We start from the raw sequence: 19843 nt of genomic DNA on the forward strand, positions 1-19843 counted from the left end.
TACACGAGTTCTGGGGCTCCCACTCAGCTTCCAAACCGCCCTCTTTCCCCTCCGAGCGAACTTGACCTACTAATAGAAGGAACGACCTTCCAGTTAATTCACCTCCCTGAAAAGAGATGGTATCTGTGAAAGGGCCTGGAATACATTTTTACTTATTTAAGCCACACTCTTCCAAAAACCTGCTCAGGTGGCTTACAACGATGCACAGAGTCCACCAGGCACATAGTAGGTGCTCATATAAAATGTTTGGCTGGTTGTCATTTGCTCCAGGGTGAGGTTGGTGGGTGACATCTCAAAGAGCAAAGCTGCACCTGGGAGAAAGGTGACCTGGGCCCTCTCACCTGTTGCACCAAATTCTTCTTCGGTGCTGAGAGATGCGGCTTTGGCCGAGACTCCTGCTCTCTGGCCTGCCAAATAGGAGGGGCTGCCTGGAGCTTCGTGGATTCTACCCCATAGATGAATCTTTGAATCCTTGATGTACAGGAACATTGGGCTTAGGACTCCTCATTTGAGGATAGCTAGTATTGGGCAAAGTTATAATTTACCTTTATTTGTTTAATGTTAATAAAACTTTGATCTACAGATGCCTTGTCTTTATAAGGTCCATTCCAATCAGAAAGTAGGAACATCTTGGTGGAGTGGGGGATGTTTTCCAAAGGGGAATATTATAAATACTTGGGAAACTTCGCTAAGGAAACTTTTCTAGTGTGCTGACAGTGCGACCTATTGTCCTGAACGCTTCCTCTTACTATGCATTCAACTAGGATATTTTTTTCTTTTGTTTCTAGTGGAAAAAGCTACTATCCGGCCAGCCAAAAGCATGGACTCGCTGTGCTCAGTGCCCGTGGAAGGTGAGGTTTACTGTGGTGTTTGGAACTGGCGATTACAGCTGGGAGACTGCAGTTGCCACACTAGACTTGCCTTCATAAGCTACTGGGCCTGCTCGTCTCCAGTCACGGTCATGCACAATCCCCTGGTCCCATCCCTCCCTGGCTTTTTCTGAACTCAAGGGGTTCACATAGCCTTTGCATTAACTCCCCCTAAAGGGCCACCCTCTTTCTCCAGCCTTCCTCTAACCACAGATGGAGACGACAGCTATTTTACATTCACACCTGACCCCGGTTAAAGGGCAACACCTGAAAACCAAGGCTTCTCCCGTGGGCATAAAAGAGAGCCAGGCACTGGTTTATACCTCAGAACTCGGTGCCTCGGTACTTATGTGTCTTGAATTTGTGTGTTTCCATAGACATTAGCTTTCTCATTATCAAGTCATGATTTTGAGTCGGTGGCTTCATTCATTCGTCAATAAACGTTGATAGGCACCAGCCTGGCATGTCGCTGGTCATCTCTTTTTGGAGTAGATGTGTGCACAGTTGCAAGCAAGGTGACACCTACTATCAAAGCGACACCTCACCACCTTGGTTCTTACAGCTGTAGCCTTCAGGGCTGACTTGCCTGTACCTCTCTCTCTCTCTGCTAAGCAGCCCACAGCACTGCCACCAGGGCTCCCCTAGCAGAGACGAGACGCCCCACATTTACCCCATGACTTTCCAGCCCCTTTAATAGAAAACATTTTGCTCTTTGATAAATGAAGCAATCTGACATAATACAGAAAACCTTTAGAACAACTTTTAAAAATAATTCTCAACTTGTAAAATACTCAGTGAACTCTTTTTAAACTGACTCAGTACTTTTATCATTTTCTTGCCTTTATAGTCATCCATTTGCTTTGGTTTTTGAAACCTCTTGAGGCAATTCTTGCCCAGTTTTACCGAATTTAACATTTTAAATCCAGGTCAGCACTTTCCTGGGTATTGGGCAGGTTATGGAACCTCTGGCGTCTCCATTCCCTCAGTGTGAGAGAGAACTGCACTTCTCCACAGAGAGGTCGTGAGAATGTCAAACCTACGGTTACACATCCAGCAGAGCACTCAGGACCTGGCTGGGAATTCCGCGCCAGATCCCAGGCAACTCACGCGTCACCTCCCAGCTTCTTTCCTTCCCGTACAGGTTCTTTCCTTCCTTGTCTTCCTTCCTCAGCCTGCCAGGAACTCACTCCTCAGGACTGGCTCTGTAAGGTTAGGTGCATTTGCATTCCTAGTTCCTCATCCTCCAAATCAGCAGGAGGAAGCCTGGGAAAGGGAGAAGGTCTAGCTGAGAACAGCATTTGTTTCCTTGCCTGGAAATCAGACCCCTGTCTGGTCTACCTGCCAGAGGAGGCGTAAAAGGATAAGTTTCAAAGCAAAATAAGATTCTGTTATTTTGCCCTCTTAGTCCCCTTCCTTTTGAGCAAACATCATTCTGTCCGCTCCCACCCGTCTTTTTATTCTCATGATCTACATGTGATGCTTGGAGGATGACTGCTCTGGTTAGCAATCTTAGCAGTGGCCTTCTTTTGGAAACGGCTCTCCTGCAAAGTTGAAAGCAGATACATGTAACACAGCAAGTGGCCCTGTCAGGGCATCCTAACAGAGCAGGCGGATGAGAGGATGCTTCCTAACTCATCAGCCAGAGGTTCTGACCCTGCCTTCCTCATTAGGATGCTGTGCTCTCATTAGGATGCTCTGCCTTTCCAGTAGTCAGTGCTTTCTCTTACCGGCTGCTGACCATGTGTTTGCCTGCTTTTTCACTAGGGAAAGAAACCAAAGGCAATTTCAATCTGTCAGTCGCCACCGGTGGATTTTTTATTCCAGCCGCAAAAATGCATGCGACCAGCATTGGCAGCTCCTGTGACCTCACCAAGCAGGAGGGTGACTGGGGCCAGGAGGGGATGCCGGCGGGGGCCGAGGGGGGCTTTGACATGAGCAGTGACCGAAGCCAACTCCAGGGCACTCAGGCCCGGCCCCCACCGGAGCAGCTGAAGGTGTTCCGGCCCATCGAGGATCCCGAGAGCGAGCAGACAGCCCCGAAGATGCTGGGCATGTTCTACACCTCGAACGACAGCCCCAGCAAGTCCGTCTTCACCAGCAGCCTCTTCCAGATGGAGCCTTCACCCCGACACCAGCGCAAGGCGCTGAACATCTCAGAGCCCTTTGCCGTGTCCGTGCCGCTCCACGTGTCAGCTGTCATCAGCACCAACAGCACCCCGTGCAGAACACCCCCAAAGGAGCTGCAGTCTCTTTCCAGCCTGGAAGAGTTTTCTTTCCAGGGGTCAGAGAGTGGAGGCTGTCCTGAAGAGAAGCCCCCAGGAGCTGAGACTTCTGCAGGTAAAGCAGGGGAGGGGAGGGCTCTCATTCCACTGCAAGAGATTGAAAACCAGACTCACATTTGCTTACACAGAGTTTGCAAGATAGTGCAGTGAAGTGGTTAAGACTGTGGGCTCCGAGCCAGACCATCTGTCAGGAAGCTTTCAATCACAATCACAATCCATCTTTGTAGATAACAGATTTCTGTGACCTTAGGCTACAGACTTGACTTCTCAGGGTCTGAATTGACTTGTGTGTGCAGTGAAAGATTGGGTTTCTCAACCTCAGCACTAGTGACATCTGGGCCTGGGTAATTCTTTTCTTGTGGGGGACTGTTCGATACTTTGCAGGATTATTTAGCAGCATCCATGACTTCTACCCACTAGATGCCATTAACCACTCCCACCACCCAGTTAGACAACCAAAAATGTCTCCAGACATTGCCAAATGTCCCCTGGGAAGGGAAGAGGCACAGTAGTCTCCAGTTGAGAGCCACTGGACAGATGACCTCCCATCTCTGACGGTCTGCAACTCTGGGATCTGAACACAGGACACGGCTAGGAGGGAAGGGTGGAGAGTGTGAGAGAGCAGTGAGCTGGGAGGATGCCCTCCATCCTTGGGAAGCAGGATTAGTCCAGGTCAGTGACTGTGCTGGGAACAGCCTCTCTTAAAATGAGCTGTCAGTCTCTTTCAACTGGTAACTCGCATCCTCATTGCAGCTTCAGTACCTAAGAAGGTGGCTCTGGAGGATGCCAAGCCAGGGCCAGGAGCAGCGAGGACAGTGGAATGCAGCAAAGGCCTTTCTGTGGAGCCAGGAGCCCAATTAGAGGAGAAGAAAACCTCAGAAATCCCCCTGAGCTGTCAACATTCAAGTGAATTGGAGAAGAGGCTGGATCCAGAGAAGATGGTGGAGGAGGCGCCAGAGGCTGGCCAGGTGGAGCCCAGTGCTCCGCAGGAGGGCCCCATGGCCAGAGCAGAAGTGGTGTTTCTCCATGAGATGGTAAGGTGGAACCTCTGTCGGTCCAACCAATAGTTCTCTTTTTCCCAAGGGCTCTTAGGAATAGCTTAGTTTTGTTTGTTTGTTTGTTTGTTTGTTTGTTTTGAAGAACCAGTGTTGGCCAAAGGGATTTTAGGAGACAACCTTCTAATCAGATCTTGGGATTTATTTTTGCAGAGGTCCTACAATAACGCAAATAACCATCCAGCTCAGGTTCCCTAGGACAGACTCAGCACTAAATATTTCTGACCTGAAGTCACCATAAACCAGTAATATGCCCTTCGATTGTAATGACATTCAATCCCAGAAGCAGCACAAAAGCTGCTTGTCATATCCTGGTCCCAAAGATGATGACCATTCATGGAGCCAGCCCTCTCCTTCCTGACATCCTGGGTAGAGAGTGTCTATGTTTGTAAAACCTTCTCTAATATTTCCAGAATCCATTCCTTCCTCCTGTTGCTTCTAGAGAAGTTAAAGCATGATGCCAGTGCTTACTAAACCTCTTCCACTTTTTAGAGGTGGGATTTTCCAAGGTTTCTTGGGTTGTCCTTGCATAAGATGAAGGTACGAGGAGGTTTTCCATGGAGCAGTCCTGCATTTAGAAGGCTCTGTGAGCTGGAGGAGTGCATCAAAGGGGATAGGCAGCCCTGGCCGGTGTTCCTAAGTGGTTAGAGCACCAGCCTGCACACTGAAGGGTCAAGGGCTCAATTCCCAGCCAAGGGCACATACCTGGCTTGCAGGTTTGTTCCCCAACTCAGGGTCCATGTGGGAAGCAACCAATCAATGTGTCTCCCTCACATCAGTGTTTCTCTCTGTCTCTCCCTCTCTAAAAATCAATGGGAAAAAATGTCCGTGAGTGAGATTACATATATATATGTAATCGATGAGAGAGTTCCAATCTGGGGTTGGTTGAACCTGTAGATGCATAGGTGCAGAACCCTAGATATGGAGAGCCAACTGTATGTTATGGCACATGGTAAGCACTGAATAAACATCCAGTGATTATTAGAGCTGTGTCCTTTATTCGCTGAGGTGCCCAGCCTGGCGCTGCTCCAGTCCCTGGCAGACAGTGAGGATGATGGCCCTGAGAGTCCTTGGTTCTAAATAAGCAGTTTCTTGATGTTTTTCAGGATGAAGATGATCTGACCAGCACCCTGATCTGGCCTGAGATTCAACAGGAGCTAAAAATCATTGAATCTGAGGAGGAGCTGCCCTCGTTGCCACCACCTGCTCTGAAGGTCAGCCCAACTCAGCCCATTCTTGAGTCAAGTCCAAGGCCTTTTGCTGCCCCAGAGCCTCCTGGAAACTTGCTTTGTGTCTCTACCCCAGCTCCAGTCTCTGCCCCTCTGGAGGAGTGGGCTAGGGATCAAGCCAAACAGAGCACAGAGGGGACTCCCACAGCAGCCAATAGAGAGAAGCCAGAGACAATCGGCAGCCTCCACAGATCTGAGACTGAGAAGGCTCCGCGCCCAGACCCCACCAGCCTGGCTCCTCTGGAAATCGTTCCAATTGAGACGGCTTCTCCACAAGCAAGGGTGGAGGTGGGAGGCCCAGGGAGCCTGTCTCCTCTCATCCCACCTGCTCCACCCCCTCCAACGCCTCTGGAGGAGACACCTCGAGTCCAGCTACAGAAGGATGGCCCTGAGAGGGAAGACTCCTCAAAGAATTCGAGGACAAATCCACACGTAGACCAGCCGAAGTCCAAAGGCAGTTCTGCGATCCCCAGTCTTTGTCAGGGAGACAAGGCCTCTCCAGGACAGAGTGAGAAGCTGAAGTCAAAGAATGCTGCTCCCGATGGAAAAGGTTTTCCAAGCCCAACAAGGGAGGTTGAGCGCTCCCCACCCGGAGAGGGTGATGCGGCCCATTCAACACAGGAGCCCTCAGACTGCGACGACGACGACACCGGGACAGATGTGGCCCAGCACGGCCTCGAGATGGTGGAGCCCTGGGAGGAGCCCCAGTGGGTGACGAGTCCTCTTCACTCCCCCACCCTGAAAAATGGGCAAGAGGCCCAGGTGCAGGGCCTTCAGTGCCACCGGCTGGAGAAGAGGCTTTCCCACAGGCCTAGCCTTCGTCAGAGCCATTCTCTAGATAGCAAACCCACAGCTGAGAGCCAGTGGACTCTCGAGGGCCCCTCCTCCAGCAGCTGTGCTAATCTTGAAGCCGAGAGGAATCCAGATGAGCTACAGCCCCCGTCACCCAGGAGAGAAGTTACTGGATGGGATGAGAAAGCCCTGAGGTCCTTCAGAGAGTTCTCTGGCCTGAAAGGGATAGAGGCTCTTCCCAGTCAGAAGAGACCAGGTGGTTTGCAGCCCAAACCAGCAGAAACCAGCCCTGTCAGCCTAGCAGAGGGAAAGGAACTGGAGACACACCTGGGACACAGCAGCCCTCAGACTGAGCAAGGTAGTGTGCCCAGACCAGAGAGCAAGGAGAGCTCACCTCGTGTGCAGGACAGCACCCCACACGGAGAGCATCCCCCAAAGTTACAGCTGAAGAGCACTGAGTGTGGGCCCCCAAAGGGGAAAAATAGGCCTTCTTCCCTGAACTTGGACTCTGCCATTCCCATCACTGACCTCTTCCGGTTTGAAAATGTGGCCTCATTTGGTTCACCTGGAATGCAGCTCTCTGAGCCAGAAGACCCAAAGGTCACGTGGATGACCTCATCTCACTGTAAAGTCGACCCCTGGAGGGTTGACTCCCAGGACTCTCAGGACCTGGACATTGTTGCTCATGCCCTGACAGGCCGCCGTAACTCAGCTCCCGTCAGTGTGTCAGCTGTGAGAACCTCCTTCATGGTCAAAATGTGCCAGGCCAGGGCGGTCCCAGTCATCCCTCCCAAGCTTCAGTACACAGAGATCCCACAGCCCCTGCCCTCTCAGAGCCCAGCGGAAGGTGGGGCTCAGCCTCTGGAGAAGAGCCCAGAAGAACCTAGATCCACTGATGTGACCTCTGGGAAACCTGCCAAAGGTGATTCTCCCTCCTCCTTGGAAAGCCCCAACGAAGAGAAACCAAAGCAAGACACAAGAGCCAAGGAGTCCTTGCCCATGGATGCCACTGCATCCCACACATGTGAAGGACCCAGCCTTTCTCCAGAATCAGGTTTGGCTAACCTCTCCACCCAGGATGCAGTAGTGCAATGCAGGAAGCGCACATCAGAGACAGAGCCATCTGGGGACAACCTTCTTTCTTCAAAAATAGAGCGACCATCTGGGGGTTCTAAGCCTTTCCACAGGTCAAGGCCAGGAAGACCCCAGAGCCTAATCTTATTTAGCCCTCCTTTCCCCATCATGGACCATCCGCCTCCCTCTTCCACAGTGACAGATTCCAAGGTCCTGCTGTCCCCTATCCGAAGTCCCACCCAGACAGTTTCCCCCGGCCTTCTTTGTGGGGAATTGGCAGAAAACACATGGGTCACACCAGAAGGGGTCACACTTAGGAATAAAATGACTATTCCTAAGAATGGCCAGAGACTAGAGACCTCAACCAGCTGTTTTTACCAGCCCCAGCGAAGATCTGTGATTCTGGATGGAAGAAGTGGGAGGCAGATAGAATGACTTCGGTTCATCTGCTGGTGTCTGAAAAAAACGCATGATTCATTGGGAACTTATTACAGGCCAACTTATCATCGGTCCAAAAACAGGTTACCCAAGGCAAGGCTTGTTTGGGCCTCTTCTCCTCCTTCAGCCTTTTGGTCATTTATTAATTAGTCCATTTGTCAAAGGAAAGGTCAAGGGAAGGACCAAGAGATGAAATTTAGATAAGTCTGCATGAGAAGGTGGGAAAGGTCAGATAAGGGAGAGGATGAAATGCTTGCCCCCGGTGAGATCCGGGGCTGGTCTGTGAGTTGCATTACTCCCCCGTTGCCATTATCTATTCCTGTGGCGAACTAGATGTGACAATGACTTGTGAAAGAGAGATCCTTTGTGTTGAAAAATGTTGCTACTGAGGTTTGAAGGCCTCCTCTTTACTTTGTGCTTTTTAATGCTGTGTGAAAGTGTACTCTCCAGAACAGAGCAGATTTGGAAAAGCAAACTAACGGACACTTAGATCTCCCAGTGGGTGAATTTGCTCATGCTCTTTCCCCAGAATTCCTGCTGCCCTGCCCAAGATGGCTCCATGTGCCAGCATAGAAAATCAGAATCCATACTCAAGAGCCAACTCTGAGACAGACACAATCTAAGGAGATTTTCTGGTCATGGCTTTTTATTAATTTGGGACTCCAACTGCCACTACCCTGACCTCTGATTTATAAATCCAATGGCTGGGCAGGATTGCTTCCATTCCAATACCACAGTCTAAAAACAGGATGTCACCTTAGAGAAAAGCCTCACACGTAGACAGACCTACATTCCAAACAGTATGTGTTCAACTGGCGGGGCATTCCCGGAAAACACCCCTCGCTCAGCTTACTCTCCTTCCACACTGGGCTGGGACAGGAGTGCAGGACAAGATAAGGAGGAGCCCTAGCAGGGTATCCCTACCACTCGATGGCAGCTGCCCTTCAGAAATGTATTTCATTTTAGCCAGTGGATGCCTTCCTTCCTCCCTCTCCCTTCATTGCTCAAGAGCAGATTTGAGGCGCCCTCCCACAATCCCCCTCATCCACCACCCACCCTAGACACTCAAACTTGCCCTTCTCCTGTCTATATAAAAGCTGAAGCAATAAACCAACCTGATTTTGTCAGTTATTTAGAACTTCAAATAGTTCTTTCCTTTTCAGCTGGAGAGAGAAAGAACTAATATAACCTGCTGGCAGATTTTTGGTGCTCCCCCGAAAAGGGCTTCATAGGAGCCCTTCTCAAGGCAAAACCCACCAGGGTATCAACACTTTCAAACCTTCTAAGACAACTATCTTGTTTGTGAAACAAGAAAAATAGACCTACTTTTAGCCCTGTGTACCTCCTCTCAGGTTCACATCTGGCTGAGCTCTGTCCAGAAGCACAATCATTGCAGAAATTTCTCTAAGGGCCAGCAGTACTTCTGAGCAGACCTCACAACCAAGGCCAGTGCTGAGCTGGGTAGGAAATGAACTCAAGTTACCGCCTCCAGTGAGGAATTGGAAGCTGGTGCCCGGCAACAGATACATATTCCTTTCTCCTTTCTTCCCTGGTAAGCCTTACAGTTTGGCAACCTTGTCCTATACCTTCTAAGCCGGTGTCTATAGCAGGGGTAAGTGTCTATAGCAGGGGCAGGCCAGCTGATGGCTTCTGCTTTCAAGGCACTGGGATGAGTGATCAGGGGGAGCAGTCAATAGGTCTTTGGTCAGTGTCTTTGCATTCTCACTAGATGAGCAAGACGTCAGACCAACAGCCAATGAGATGTCAACCCCTGAGAGAGTCCTAGGGTATAGCATTTTGCCCCTCAGGGAAGCAAGGTGAAGCAATATAATGGTGACAGATGAGAAAGGCCATGCTCAGGAGATTTGAGAAGTACATTCCTGCCTTATCAGAAAATGTGGGCGGGTAGGCTTCATAGCAATCTCAATGCACAGTGGTTTCTACACCTTGATAAAGACTGTGTCCCAGTTAGAATGCGAGAGAGGGAAGGAACTACACTTTGCTTCTCCAGCAGAACTCTGAGCCGAGTGATGAAATATTGAAACTATTTTGTGATTATTTTACATTTGTGTTTGTAACATGTAGGAGCTATATTTTTACTTGGACACAGGCTGAGAAGCCACTATTTACATATTAGCAAGTGAGTTCAATTTGCGGCACCCACGTTGCTTTATTGAATGGCTGCCATGTTCCTGAGACTGACATCTTTCGTTGGTAGCATCATCTTCAGGAGCCGTGGTGGGCATGTGGATGTCATCCTGAGACACAGTGACAACTGTCTGGAGATATTTCCTACTATGGGCTTCCCTCCCCAGTCACTCCAGAAGGCCTTGGGAGCTGACTCACTTCTCAGGGTCCCGCCGCTGAAGTGTGGGCTTCTCCTTTGACTAACACCCAGCCTGTCAACTATCAGAACATGTTCATAATCTTCCTGTGGCCTGGGCGAGCCTGGCACTGAGGAAATTCCATTCCAATGCAATGAAAACATTATATTTTACTCCTGAAATTGTTCCTCAAAATGCCCTGAATTACCTATCTGGTCACCCACTCGGACTGAAAACTAAACCCCCTGAGAATGGCTGGCTGGGACTCAGAGCCCATCCAGGGGAGGGACAGGAGATGTGCTGCTGTGTTTAGAGTGCCCCAGAAAGGGCTGCAGAACCAAATTCTCAAAGGGCTATTTCCATGATCAGTCCTCTAGATGGGTGTGGCTGATTTTAAATGTTGAATTTGAAGTGTTTTCTTTCAGTGTTAATGGTTGTTTTAAGAAGGTAATAACCTATATTTATTTGCAAAATGGCCTTCCCAGGCCAACTTTTTTTTTTTTTTCCAAAAGGGAATTGGTTTTTATTCTATGCTTCACATGGAATATGAAGAGACCTGACCAAGAACCCCATTAAGGTATTGTTAGCCTAAAATTCAAGATACTGATTATGAAAAATTCTGGATTCTGGGGAAATAAAAAATGTAAGCATCATTCCCAACATTTATCAAGACCTTTAGAACTCTTAAATCCTTGAAGTCTAATGAAAAAGAGGAGCAAGATGGTAGCAAATGAAACCTCCTATAAACAACCAAGAGCAAAATTTAAAACCATTAAGTTAACAAATTAAAGAGTAAGGGGGGGGGGGAATGTAGTAACTAGCATCTTTTAATAGGATTGTTAATAGTGTTCAAGTTATCTACTGACTGTCATCAAATTAAACACAATTGCAAACCCAGTTGAAAGTACTAGGGAAGACACTTAGGCGCTGAGATTTTTGCTTTGATCATTTAAAAAAATTAGAGAGTAGTAAGTATGAATAAATGGTTCTGAGATTTTGCGTGGTCTTAGCTGGTTGGGTTGTGAAGTCCTGTTGATGCAAGGTAACACCAGTGTTCCATTCTCCTTGAGAGTGGTTTTAGGGACTTCCATAGTCATAGAATGGGTTAACTCCTGATGATGATGAAGTTAGAGGTCCAAGATAAACTGTCACTTTCATGTCTAATGTTTAGCACATGATGATCACATTTGACTAAAATTGGGTGGGACGGCCATTTGTCTACACAGGCTGTGGGTTCCTGCCTGAAGAAGTACTGGGGAACATGATTCATTTATCTGGGATTGGAATAGGAGAGGTTCAGGGTTGGTCCAGTTCCCACCAGGATTGATTAGAGCTAGATTCCGCCTGTCCTATCTGATGACAATATGAATCTTGGGGTTAAGTGTTGCCAGGAGTATGTTTTTAGGTACTTCCAGTGGGAGATCAGCTCAAAATGTGGAATAACCAAGAACATGTCCTTTTTCAACACCTTTTCTAGCGAAGTCAGGTCAGAAGAGGGAGCTAGCACGAGGAACGGGAGATTGTAGAAGGGTAATTGCCTGGGATCAGTGTCAGTCCAGAAAGGATAAAATTGGGGAACAACCAAAGATTGATTGGCACACAGTAGATCATTTAGTAGCCTGGAGGTTCATCAGCAAATGCAGGGATCACTTCTCTATGAGGCTGAAGGATGTAACTAAATAAAAGAAATTCATGACGTACATAGCCATGCATTTTACTGGATGAATCACAATGCTTTGCAATAACTTAATGCCATAGTACTTCCTGGCGTCTAATTCTGCAAGGTAAAGCACTTTTTCAAAGGAGTTTATTAGAAAGCAACATGATTTCAGCCTGTTTGTTGAGCTTGACGAATATGTTTCCAAAGATATAATCAAAATGTTTTTCTATTAAAAAATATATTAAACCTATCCATAGAGACATTTATGTGTAATTAAAACAGATTGTTATGCTTTTAAAATGTACTCTAATAAATGATATAAAATGCAATACTTATAATGGCACTATGAAATGGAGGAGGACACGGGGGTCATCAAAATCGATGCTAGGAAAAGGGCATTACGTGCATCAGGCCCATTGTTCTAGTTTGTTCTGTTTGATGTCATTTTTTATTACTTCAAAGTATGGTTTCACAGCAAAGTCCTGATGATTATCCTATCTAATAAAGAGGTGATATGCAAATTGACCATCACTTCAACACACAAGATGGCCACCCCCATATGGACACAAGATGGCCGGCACAAGATGGCTGGCAGGGGAGGGCAGTTGTGGGCAACCAGGCCTGCAGGGGAGGGCAGTTGGGGGGACCAGGCCTGCAGGGGAGGGCAGTTGGGAGTGATTGGGCCTGCAGGAGAGAGCAGTTAGGGGTGACCAGGCCAGCAGAGGACAGCAGTTGGGGGCAACCAGGCCTGCAGGGGAGGGCAGTTGAGGGGGACCCAGGCCTGCAGGGGAGGGCAGTTGAGGGGGGGACCAGGCCTGCAGGGGAGGGCAGTTGGGGGCGACCAGGCCAGCAGGGGAGGCCAGTTGGGGGCGACCAGGCCTGCAGGGGAAGACAGTTAGGGGCAAACAGGCTGGTAGAGGAGGGGAGTTAGGGGTGACCAGGCCAGCAGGGGAGGGCAGTTAGGGGTGACCAGGCCAGCAGAGGACAGCAGTTGGGGGCAACCAGGCCTGCAGGGGAGGACAGTTGGGGGGGGGACCAGGCCTGCAGGGGAGGGCAGTTGGGGGCGACCAGGCCAGCAGGGGAGGCCAGTTGAGGGTGACCAGGCCTGCAGGGGAGGACAGTTAGGGGCAAACAGGCTGCCAGAGGAGGGGAGTTAGGGGTGACCAGGCCAGCAGGGGAGGGCAGTTAGGACTGACCAGGCCAGCAGAGGACAGCAGTTGGGGGCAACCAGGCCTGCAGGGGAGGACAGTTGAGGGGGATTCAGGCCTGCAGGGGAGGGCAGTTGAGGGGGACCAGCCCTGCAGGGGAGGGCAGTTGGGGGGAACCAGGCCTGCAGGGGAGGCCAGTTGAGGGCGACCAGGCCTGCAGGGGAGGGCATTTGGGGGGGACCAGGCCTGCAGGGGAGGGCAGTTTGGGGTGACCAGGCCAGCAGGGGAGGGGAGTTGGGGGCGACCAGGCCTGCAGGGGAGGGCAGTTGGGGGGGACCAGGCCTGCAGGGGAGGGCAGTTGGGGTGACCAGGCCAGAAGGGGAGGCCTGTTGGGGGTGACCAGGCCTGCAGGGGAGGACAGTTAGCGGCAACCAGGCTGGCAGGGGAGGGCAGTTAGGGGCAATCGGGCCGGCAGGGGAGCAGTTAGGCATTGATCAGGCTAGGGGGTGATCAGGCTGGCAGGCAGAAGCAGTTAGGGGCAATCAGGCAGGCAGGCAGGCGAGGGGTTGGGAGCCAGCAGTCATGGATTGTGAGATTGCAGTCGGAAATCCCTCAAGGGATCCCAGATTGGAGAGTGCAGGCTTGGCTGTGGGACACACACACACCCCTGCACGAATTTCAGGCACCGGGCCTCTAGTGTGTGTGTGTGTGTGTGTGTGTGTGTGTGTGTGTGTGTGTGTGTTTATATATACTTTTTATTTCAAAGAGGAAGAGAGAGATAGAAACATCAGTGATGAGAATCATTGATCGGCTGCCTTCTGCATGCCCTACACTGGGGCTCGAGCCCACAACCCGGGTATGTGCCCTGACCAGAATTGAACCATGACCTCCTGGTCCATAGGTTGACACTCAACCACTGAGCCATTCTGGGTAGGCCTGATGATTTTATTTAGTAAATTTTTCCTGTTTTACCTCTTAATAATTGTCAACATTTGCAACTTCACTCTCTTATAGTTGCAATCACACGTGTCACCCAAGATACCCAGTATAAGCCAATGGCTATTGTAATTGAAAAGTGAGAAGAAAAGAAAATCTATTGCTTCTCAAAACTCCACAGCTTAAATTTAGATCCACCTACACCAAAGTGAACTCAATTTTTCTATCATCTGAGTCAATCAAGGGGACCTAGTCTTTCATTTGAGTGATTAATGATGCTCTGAGGTTAAAAAAGCAAAAGTTTGTTATCTTGGCATAGATTATCACAAAAAAGGGGGAGAGGGATACTCAATATGTCAAAATGAGACTTTTAGGAAAACAATTATGCAACCCAGGCTCACAAGCTGATGATATTTGCAGTGAAAGATGTCACAGTCAAGGGGATAAAAATAATAGTATTTTGGTAACAATATTCCATTTAGATCATCACATTTCCTAGGCCTGCTCCTGTCAGCCTTCACTACTGCCCTAAATACCTTTTTCTTCTCGACACTCCCTGGTTCCCTTCCTGCTTCCCTCTCCTGAAAACCCTCCCTCCTACTCCAACTGGCCTCACAGTTGCCCTCACTCCTCATCTTTCCCACAGTTGTTCCGGAGCCCTTCTCTCCTTTGTCATATAATAAAACAAAATATGAAGCTTAGAACTGGATCACTTGATCCTTTCTCTTCTTATCTCCTCCCAGTCCAAAATGCTTGCATCTCTTAATAGCCAGCATTCTCTTAGATCTGCAGTTAGGCTCAACACATTCAAGCCTCAGCACAATCTTCTTTGTAGTTTTAGACTTTTTCCGGAAAATCGGCTCAGTCTGCCCATCATAGCCACTCTGCCTCCTGTCGTAATGCCACTTTCCCTGCGCTTACAGAGAAGCCTTGCCCTTCTTGTACTGTGTCACTTTGTGGGGTTGTTGCTGGCCACACTCCTTACAGAAAGTTCGGCGGGTTTTAGGAACGTTCACCATGTTTGCGAGCGCTATCGGCAGGGAAAAGCTGAGGAACCTTCTTTACCTGAACAAAAAGGTTGCACATTTTTCCCAGGTTACACAGACTACAAAGAGCTAAAATGTTCTCATTTCCCACTCCTGTACCATTGTGTCTTTCCATCTCATACAAAAATCTGTTTACCAAAATGTATGGCCTCCAGCTATTGTAACGTTTACCATTCTTTGTGGCCATGATGTAGTCAATGTCCCAGATTTCCAAGAGTTTGGCACAGGCTTCCTGTTTCCTCTCTGCCTCGTCCCTCCACATTCTGGATGACTTCAATGTTCCTGAGGAAAACCCACCCATCACCTTTGCCACAATTGCTAACAGCTTTTACTTCTACTTCTACTCATTTTTGGCCATTTCTTCCACAGTTACACATCAGGTCGTTTTACAACCCAGAACGCTATGGTCCTATACTCATATTCCATTCTCAGGACCTTTCTTATCCTTGCTCCTTTTTTCCTCCTACTTGCTCAAGATTAGTAATGCCTGGCTCACCCCTACTCTTTCTGATAGACAATAACCCCACCAAACTGCCTTCCCCAGCCTTTTGAGACCCCCAAGGTGCATCATCTCAACTATTCTCACCAGCACCATTAACTCCCTGGATTAGTCCTTTAGCCATGCCTACTTGGCAAACCTCCAAAGTAGGACCCTTACTTCCTATCTTCTCTACTCTTTTACTGTGTTTTTTAGACCAGAGATCATAAAACTGTGATAGGAGAGCCTTTGGAAATTTATGGTTTACCTCAGCAGTGGCCTGGTTCCCAAAACTCACAAAGGCTATTCCACTATTCCAATCTTCTCCCACATGGATTTCCCCACCCCAAATTAATAATTGCTTCTTACTTCACCATAGGTCTGAACTATCAGATGTTTCTTCCACCTCCGCAGCCATTTCCCCTTATCCATATGTGTACACCTAAGCTCCCTTCTAGCTCAGAGGAAGTGCTATTCCTCTTCCCAAGGGCTCCAAAGAACCCTCCTTCCCAATTCATCACTTCATTCCAATTCTCTACTCTGGACCAAATGCTGCCTGACCTCCACTCCCTTTGCTCCATTAAAATTTATCTTGCTAAAGTAACCAGTGACCTAATAACCAAATCCAAGTCAGTTCACTAGTATGTTTGATATTGATCATTCCTTTTCTTGAAATCCTAGTTCACCCCAGACTTTCGTTTTCTTACTCTTGTTCATTTGAAAGTTTCCTCTTCTTTTTATTCACCAGAATTCTGCCCTTCTCTTTTCACTCCGCATATTTTCCCTACATCAGCTTCTACATGCCCGTGGCTTTTTCTATCACCCAAGTGGTGGCACTCCACCTTCCACTTTCTCTTGCATGGATTTTTTTTAAATGGTTGGCTAATTGGTCTCTGCTGGTCTCCATTTGACATCCCTCCAATTTTCCAAACCTATCCTACATATTGCTGCCAATGTTGTCTAACAGAGAGTAAGTGGTTCTCTTCAAAATCACCTGGAGACTATCTTAAAACAGACTTATGGACTCCACTGAGTTTTCTGACTCAGTAGGTTTGGGGTATGGCTCAAAATTTTCCATTTCTAACAAGTTCCCAGTTAGACGATGCTGAGGCTGCTGGTCAATTACTCTTTCAGAACCCTTGACCTGAGAATCCGCTGGGTTATAATTCCTCAGCTTAAAATCTGTCATTAGCTGTCTTCCGTCTACAAAAAGTTCCCAGACCTATCTGCTTAAAAATTATGTGTCAGTGTGCACCACATTGCCAGCAATGGGATGTCACAATAGCAGATGTCAAAAGAGTTAAACTAACATTTTCCTCTAAAGTACATCTGAAATAGAAAAATCTTTAATATATACCATTTGTAAACAAAATTGCACTTGATTTTGCTTTTTAAAATTATCTGAATTACACTGTAACAGTTGCTTTCTCTCCCTTGCTTTTTTTTTTCATTAATAAATCTTTATTGTTCAGATTATACAGGTGTTCTTTTTTTTTTCCCCATAGCTCCCCTCCACCTGATTCCCCACCACACCCCATGCCCTTACCCCCCACCACTGTCTTCATCCATAGGTGTAAAATTTTTGTCCAATCTCTTCCCGCACCCCTCACACCCCTTTCCCCCTGAGAATTGTCAGTCCACTCCCTTTCTATGTCCCTGATTCTATTATATTCACCAGTCCATTCTGTTCTTCAGATCTTTTATTCACTTGATTTTCAGATTCACTTGTTGGTAGGTATGTATTTGATGTCATTTTGTTGTTCATAATTTTTATCTTTACCTTTTTCTTCTTCTTCCTCTTCTTAAAGAATACCTTTCAGCATTTCATATAATACTGGCTTGGCAGTGATGAACTCCTTTAGCTTTTTCTTATCTGTGAAGCTCTTTCTCTGACCTTCAACTCTGAATGATAGCTTTGCTGGGTAGAGTAATCTTGGTTGTAGGTTCTTGCTGTTCACCACTTTGAATATTTCTTGCCACTCCCTTCTGGCCTGCATAGTTTCTGCCGAGAAATCAGCTGACAGTCGTATGGGTGCTCCCTTGTAGGTAACTAACCGTTTTTCTCTTGCTGCTTTCAAGATTCTCTCTTTGTCTTTTGCCCTTGGCATTTTAATTATGATGTGTCTTGGTGTGGTCCTCTTTGGATTCCTCTTGTATGGGGTTCTGTGTGCTTCCTGAACTTGTAAGTCTATTTCTTTCACCAGGTGGGGAAAGTTTTCTGTCATTAGTTCTTCTAATAGGTTTTCAATATTTTGCTGTCTTCTTCTGGCACCCCAAAAATTCAGATGTTGGTACACTTAAAGTTGTCCCAGAGGCTCCTTACACTATCTTCATATTTTTGGATTCTTTTTTCTTTTTCTGGTTGGGTGTTTTTTGTTTCCTCATATTTCAGATCTTTGGTTTGATTCTTGGGGTACATTGGTCTACAGTTGAGTTTCTGTATATTCTTTATTTTAGACAGTGTATGCTTAATTTCTTAGTGGTCCTTTTCCATTTTTTTGGCATTCTTATTAAGAACCTTAGAGGTCTAAGTTCCTCAGAGGTTTTTAGAAGATTCTTGAGTAACCTTATAAATGTGGTTCTGAACTCTATGTCGTCCAGTAGTTTGCTTTCCTCCATTTCTTTCATTTGTGACATGTTTGTCTCCGCATTTTGGCTGCTTCCCTGTGTTGATGGAGTGGCTTTGTGTTGTAGGTGACCTATAGGTCCCAGTAGCTCAGCCTCCCCAATCACCTGAGGTGGACGCTCTTGGTACACCCCTTTGTGGGCTGAGTGCAAAGTCTTGGTGTAGTTAAGCCTTGATTGCTGTTGGTACACTGGGAGGAATTGACCTCCAGGCCAATTGACTGTGAGGACCCGCTGTGTCTATAATGGAAGAACTGCTGCGCTGGACACACGCTTATGGTGCAGGACTTGTTTCTGTGGGGCTTTGGTGCTCACTGAGTCTGCCTCTTGAATGTGTCACTTATGGATGTGAGGAGTTGAAATCTGGTGTCTCACACTGACCACTAGGTACACTGGCTTCTGGATCTCCAATGGGGTGCAGGTCAGCTACTGTCTGAGGCCACCCAGCAGGAGCTACAGCAAGAACTACAGTTTTCTCCTCTTTGCTTGGGGTTTGGAGGTTTTGGAGCTGTCTTACCCGGGCTGCAAGTTTGCTATGTTAAGCTGCAATAGGGCAGGCCATTCATATGCTAAAGATGCTGCTTGGAGCTTGGGTGGGTTTGTAGGTTGTGCAGGGCGGGGTCTCAGGGCGTCACTAGGCTAGGGCGTGGCAAACAGCAATGGCTGCCAGTTAGCCGGCTCTGCGTCTCCGTCTCCAACCGTGTCCCCGCATCCCGTGCCCCAGCGCAATAAACAATTATTCCTGCGTGAAGCTCTGCAAGCAAGCCTCCCTCACTTTCCGACCCGATGGCAGACAGTCCAGCTTCTCCCCATAGGAGTTTGGGTCCCCCGTGTCTCCCTAGAAACTGAATTTCAGAGTAATCGGGGGCTTGTCTCCCTTCGGGTTGAAAAAAGCAACGAATGCCACCAGCCCAGATCGCGCACCTCCGTACCTCAGCTTTTCAGCGCTTGTGTACGTCTCAATGCTCATTTCTCTTTCCTTCTAGTTGTAGAACTTCCACTTAGCCAGCTTTACCGTGGTTCTGGGTGATAGACATTTTGTCTTTTAGTTGCAGTTTTGAAATTGTTGTGCAAGGCAGCAGTTTAGGTGTTTACCTACGCCGCCATCTTCCAGTTCAGCTCTCCCTTTTTTTTTTTTTTTCCTTCCTTTTAATTATTGGTAGAACCAGAGTTTTCTTCTACATAGAAAGTTCATGCCATTTTTTAATATAAAAAATTTTAACAAATTTTTAAAAAATTATGTGTGAAAGGTGTATATTATTGGGCTTCACCCTCAAGATTTTGATTTAGAAGGTCTGATGCAGTATCCAAGAATCACCCCTTTGAGAACCTGCAATCTAAAAATCCCTTAATGTGGAATTCAAGTCCCTCTTAATCTATTTCTTGCCTACCTCTCCAGCATTATTGAACTCGTTATTTAAAAACCTAGTACAAACTCATGCCTCGACTTTTTGTATATCCTGTTCCTACTGCATGAACCCCACCTCCCTCACCCATGTGGCAAACATCTAGTCCTCCCCCAAAATGCACTGTTACTGCTGCAAAGAAGCCTTCCAAGAAGTTGCTCACCCTCTTTTCTGCCTCTCCTCTGTATCCTGTATATACTTCCTTTACTGAACACCTTTGTGTTACAATTACTGACTTGTTTGCCTTCTATTAGTTAAACTCTTAACATCACTCTCTCTGGCACCCATACTGTCTGGCATAGATACTCAGTAAATAGAAATGGGTGGTGAGGTGGTGGTGACTGATAGGGAGCGGAGGGAAGGAAGCTTAGGGAATACAATATGGAACCAGAGTAAACAGAATATTGAGGAACATTTCCACCATACTCATGCCTTGAACTACCCATCTGTGACACATTTACCCCCTTAAGCCACCCAGATA

At 47.6% G+C, this 19843-nt stretch overlaps 1 protein-coding gene and 1 pseudogene across 2 annotated transcripts in view; one reads left to right on the top strand and one right to left on the bottom strand.

The window, feature by feature from the left end:
- Window positions 1-12235, top strand: part of ARHGAP31 (Rho GTPase activating protein 31) — a 111630-nt gene extending 99395 nt beyond the window's left edge. Inside the window, exons 9-12 of the mRNA XM_080656811.1 lie at window positions 789-851; window positions 2634-3206; window positions 3905-4185; window positions 5313-12235. Coding sequence (XP_080512937.1) covers window positions 789-851; window positions 2634-3206; window positions 3905-4185; window positions 5313-7736 — 3341 coding nt within the window. The 3' untranslated portion in view covers window positions 7737-12235. The remainder of the gene's footprint in view (window positions 1-788; window positions 852-2633; window positions 3207-3904; window positions 4186-5312) is intronic.
- Window positions 12236-14505: 2270 nt separating this feature from the next.
- On the bottom strand, window positions 14506-14826 carry LOC308240837 (large ribosomal subunit protein eL42-like; annotated as a pseudogene). The gene has a single exon. The product of its transcript is annotated as a large ribosomal subunit protein eL42-like (transcript).
- Window positions 14827-19843: the final 5017 nt, after the last annotated feature.

Source organism: Plecotus auritus (genome assembly GCF_963455305.1).
Source record: "Plecotus auritus genome assembly, chromosome: 2".
Classification (NCBI taxonomy): Eukaryota; Metazoa; Chordata; class Mammalia; order Chiroptera; family Vespertilionidae; genus Plecotus; species Plecotus auritus.